Source organism: Sinocyclocheilus anshuiensis, unplaced genomic scaffold, assembly GCF_001515605.1.
Source record: "Sinocyclocheilus anshuiensis isolate Anshui unplaced genomic scaffold, SAMN03320099.WGS_v1.1 scaffold637, whole genome shotgun sequence".
Taxonomy (NCBI): domain Eukaryota; kingdom Metazoa; phylum Chordata; class Actinopteri; order Cypriniformes; family Cyprinidae; genus Sinocyclocheilus; species Sinocyclocheilus anshuiensis.
The window spans coordinates 51,847-56,625 of NW_015539816.1; the positions used below are offsets into that span (position 1 = coordinate 51,847).

General features: G+C 34.3%; 1 protein-coding gene across 2 annotated transcripts in view; it reads right to left on the bottom strand.

Annotated features, from left to right (window-relative positions):
• Window positions 1-1,171: 1,171 nt before the first annotated feature.
• Window positions 1,172-4,779, bottom strand: part of cep135 (centrosomal protein 135) — a 22,615-nt gene continuing 19,007 nt past the window's right edge. Inside the window, exons 24-26 of one of the 2 annotated variants that reach the window (XM_016479987.1) lie at window positions 4,251-4,355; window positions 3,768-3,902; window positions 1,172-1,836 (exon numbers count right to left, since the gene is read on the bottom strand). In XM_016479987.1, coding sequence (XP_016335473.1) covers window positions 1,815-1,836; window positions 3,768-3,902; window positions 4,251-4,355 — 262 coding nt within the window. In that variant the 3' untranslated portion in view covers window positions 1,172-1,814. Of the gene's footprint in view, window positions 1,837-3,763; window positions 3,903-4,250; window positions 4,356-4,779 lie in introns of those variants that run through there. The other variant, XM_016479988.1, reaches the window with a different exon arrangement.

The following is a 4,779-nucleotide window of genomic DNA, read 5'->3' on the forward strand; positions in this document are numbered from 1 at the left end:
AATCGCCTTTCCTAATAATGTGCTAATTAGCAAGTTTCACGATGAATGCAGCTACAGTAAACAGTCTCTCTGAGAGCGGCTCGGAAGAGAGGGGCGGGGTCAGCAGAGCTCATTAACATTTAAAGGAAAATGCTACAAAAACGGCTTGATCTGAAAAGAGCCGTTTTTGACAGGGTAAAAAAGGTGTTTTTTACACTACCATTGAGAAATTTTAACCAAACTATGTTACAGACTTTTCATTAAGACCCTAAAGAATCATATCAACCTGTGGAAAATGGGCATCCTATGACCCCTTTAAATAATACAATCATATCTATATAATCCAGTGTGTTCAATAGCTAGGTGTGGGGGCAATAACATGCAAACAAAAAACTGCATCCAAATATCAGTTTTCTCCAAATAAGAAAAAATACATATGCAAATTGTATGAGTTTCTTTAAAAACACAGTTTACATAAAATCTTTTATGTATTTATAATTTGAAAGCAAACAGCCCTGTTTAGGACAGGGACATCATATCTTTCAGAAAATATAATTTGCATCTTAATATTGCAATGAAAACGTATTTAACAGTAATATATGTTCATGACAGGGTGGACGTATCATGGTTTATGCTTCGAATAATGGCCCATAATTATCTAAAAAAAAAATGTGTGGGAGCTCAGCTAATATGTCTCTATAGTACTCGAGTGTCTACTATTTATGACATGACAAGCGAATGGGAAATTAAGACCAAAATTTGCGAGTATTGTGAGGGTTGAAAGGCACTCTATGGTGATATTGACCCAAATGGTGTAGAATGAGTTACATGCCAATGTTATACATACCGTTGATGAGCATGGCTTAGCAAGTATCGCTAATTAAAAAGCAAAGTTAAAAAGTAAAGTTAAAAACATTCAAAAAAAGATAAATGTTCAGCACATGTATCTGTTTAAAACTCAACAGATATTACATGCTGTTAATATCATCAAATAAAAGCTAAAAGAAAGAACAGGAAGGCATGCGGAATAATCATTGTACTCCAGAATATCAAAGGCATTCTTAAGGATTTTTTCTCCTATTTTATAAGGAAAAAAGAACAGTGATTGATTTCTCATCAGACCAAATGAAATGTCACTCTGATATCCAAACACATAAAAAAAAAAACGTTAACAGTAGTACACAGTGCCAAGGATAAATACTAAACCTGAAACAGATTATATTAAAAACTATTCATGTTTATTCATAAGTTAATAAGTCAACATACGTTCTATTATTTATACATACATACACATTTAAAACACAGGTTGGAGTGGTAGTGTGACATTAACACAGCCCTGAGTAACATGGCCATATCAACTTCTGAAGACCTCTTTGGTCACTTGCATTGCCAGTTCATTTCAGACATGTTTTAGATCAGTTTCTCTTAAGTGTAACTTTTTATTAAAGGTCTGCCATGTAAGGATGATAAAAATATAAAATACATTGAGTGCTACAGACTGCCTCATTTTCCATTCACAATTCTAAAACTATTAAGAACAATAATGACAATACAACTACTGCAAAACGATTTCTTTCAAGTTATTACAAAGTGTATAAATTAACAAAAGACACTGCTCGACATATTGGCTTTGGTGGCATAATCTTCCCTTTGACCTTAGATATACAAGCACTTCCCTTTTAGAAGCCCAAGAAAATATCTTCTGGACTGATCTCAGAGACATCTCTGGCCCAACACAATGTATTCTCAGAACTGACTAAACACAAGAATCTTCCACATAACATTTGTGTCTTTTGTCAGTGAAAATGGGACAGGCTGAATCATTTCCTTCACTGCTACTCCTTAAAGCTCACACTTCTAAAAAATGTAAAGTAAACGGGTTGATTTCAATCATATATGCATGGTTATGAATATCTATGGAAGCCCATTTCTGCCACTGAATAAAAAAATAAAAATGTAATTGCGACTTTTTATCTCACAATTCTGACTTTTTTCTCAGAATTGTGAGATAAACTTACAATTGTGAGATAAACTTAATTGCGAGTTAGTCATTATTGCAAGATGTAAACTTTGAGATAAACAATATAAAGATAAAAGATATAAACAATTCTGAAAAATGAAGTCAGAATTGTGAGTTATAAACTTGCAATTGCGAGAAAAACAAAATCAGAATTGCTGGATTTAAACTCGCAATTGTAAGAAAAGTCAGAATTTCGACATTAACCTTGCAATTGCAAGAAAAAAAAGTAATCTTTTACAGTGGTGTGAAAAAGTGTTGGCCCCTTTCCTGATTTCTTATTTTTTTTTGCATGTTTGTCACACTTTAATGTTTCAGATCATCAAACAAATTTAAATATTAGTCAAAGATAACACAAGTAAACACAACATGCAGTTTTTAAATGAAGGTTTTTATTATTAAGGGAAAACAAAATCCAAAACTACATGGCCCTGTAGCACTTTTTCACACCACTGTATATCTCGCAATTGTGACTTTACTTCTCGCAATTGCAAGTTTATATCCTGCTATTCTTTATAATGTGCAAATTTGGGTTTAATATTACGCAACTGAGAAAAAAAAAAACTATTCCGACAAACTTGCAATTACAAGTTCCTATCTCACAATTCTGGGAAATAAAAAGTCTGAATTGCAAGATGTAAACTCACATTTGCAAGTGATATAAATTGTGAGATAAAAAGTCGCAATTACCTTTTTTTTATTTTTTATTCAGTGGCGGAAATGGCCTTCCATAAATATCACAAGTACTGATATCTGCTGCAGATAAATGATATTACACATGCAGGATTTAGGCAATACTCACTTTTCTGGCGTTTTGTCTACGGAGTGCTCTGGTGTGCGGAGGATGGAGGGACTGAGAGAGGTGCTGAAAGGGGAGGAGCTACGCAGTGAAGAGAAAGATAAGCCCTGTCTGCGCATTTCCTGTATATATGAGAGAGAGAAAGAGAGATCCAATGTTTTAGAACTTTGTTAAAAACAAATATGTAGTTTGCTCCCCTCTAAATGACTTGGTGAGGCTTGTTTGCCTCCATCCATTACCCAATGATCCCTCCTTCCTATCTCTCAGTGCTCTTTAGTGCATATCTGACCTTATCCCACACTTTCTACATTAAAGCCTATGTCAGTAGGGCTGACACTACCAATCATTTTGACAGCTAATCCATAAAACTTTTGTTTGATTAACCATTTCACAAAGCCAATTTTCCCGTTTTGTATTTTAACAAGTATTTTATTATTAAAAACCAAATATAAATGCATTATGCATGCTATACTATATGTGCAAAAAAGTAAAATATAAATACTACATTATATATTGCATATATAATGCATATATGTGACCCTGGACCACAAAACCAGTCATAAGGGTCAATTTTTCGAAATTGAGATTTATACATCTGAAACCTGAATAAATAAGCTCTCCATTGGTGTATGGTTGTTAGGATCGGACAATATTTGGTCGAGATACAACTATTTGAATATCTGGAATCTGAGGGTGCAAAAAAATCTAAATTACGCAACTGAGAAAAAAAAAAACTATTCCGACAAACTTGCAATTACAAGTTCCTATCTCACAATTCTGGGAAATAAAAAGTCTGAATTGCAAGATGTAAACTCACATTTGCAAGTGATATAAATTGTGAGATAAAAAGTCGCAATTACCTTTTTTTTATTTTTTATTCAGTGGCGGAAATGGCCTTCCATAAATATCACAAGTACTGATATCTGCTGCAGATAAATGATATTACACATGCAGGATTTAGGCAATACTCACTTTTCTGGCGTTTTGTCTACGGAGTGCTCTGGTGTGCGGAGGATGGAGGGACTGAGAGAGGTGCTGAAAGGGGAGGAGCTACGCAGTGAAGAGAAAGATAAGCCCTGTCTGCGCATTTCCTGCACAGCTCTCTCCCTACCACAGAAAAACACAGCCACACATCAACAAACATCTGACAAAACAACATACCAAGATCACAGCAGCCACATACTCAAAAGAAAATTCAAGATTTTTCAAGTTAACGTACTTACTAAAATAGTTGTGTGTAATTAAAAATGAATTCTTTTACCTAATATTTGCCTCATTCATTTATATTCTTATTAGAGTACTGTGCCCTTAACTTAGCAACATGCTAATCTCAAACACTTTTTTGTTTGGCTATATAGTTAATGTAGATGTAGAATATTTCAAATGGGTCACTTACAATACATTCAATGATGGTTAGGCAGCTCACTAGGTTTTGTAATAAAGCCAAGGTCTAACCTTTCAAAGCGCTCAGTGGTTAGCTGCCTCTTAAGGACGTCCATTTCTGTCTGTAGCTGAGACAGCTTTCCACGCAGCTGAGATACCTCTCTAGCATGACCAGCCCTACAAATAAACACATTTTGAGATCTTAGAAGAAAGGGCAAAAATATTGTTTTAACCAGTTTGTATTGCTTTTAAACTGTGCTGGAGTGGATTAAGACATCCTCATTTGATTGATGTCTGTTTGTTCCACATGCTGCTATCAGTGATCGCCATGGCAATTGCACACTTACACTAGTCAGCACTATTGAGAAACTGCTTGTTGTTGGAGGAAAGCAACATTGAATGGACTCTTTATGCACCCTTAAAGAGGACACAGTCCTCTGTGTTTGCCAGTGACAAATGCTTCACACAGTTCCCTGTGTAACAAGACTCCTAGGAAACAATAATAAATGTTACTTATACATACATACATATATATATATATACATATATATATATATATACATACATACATATGTATATATATATATACATATATATATAC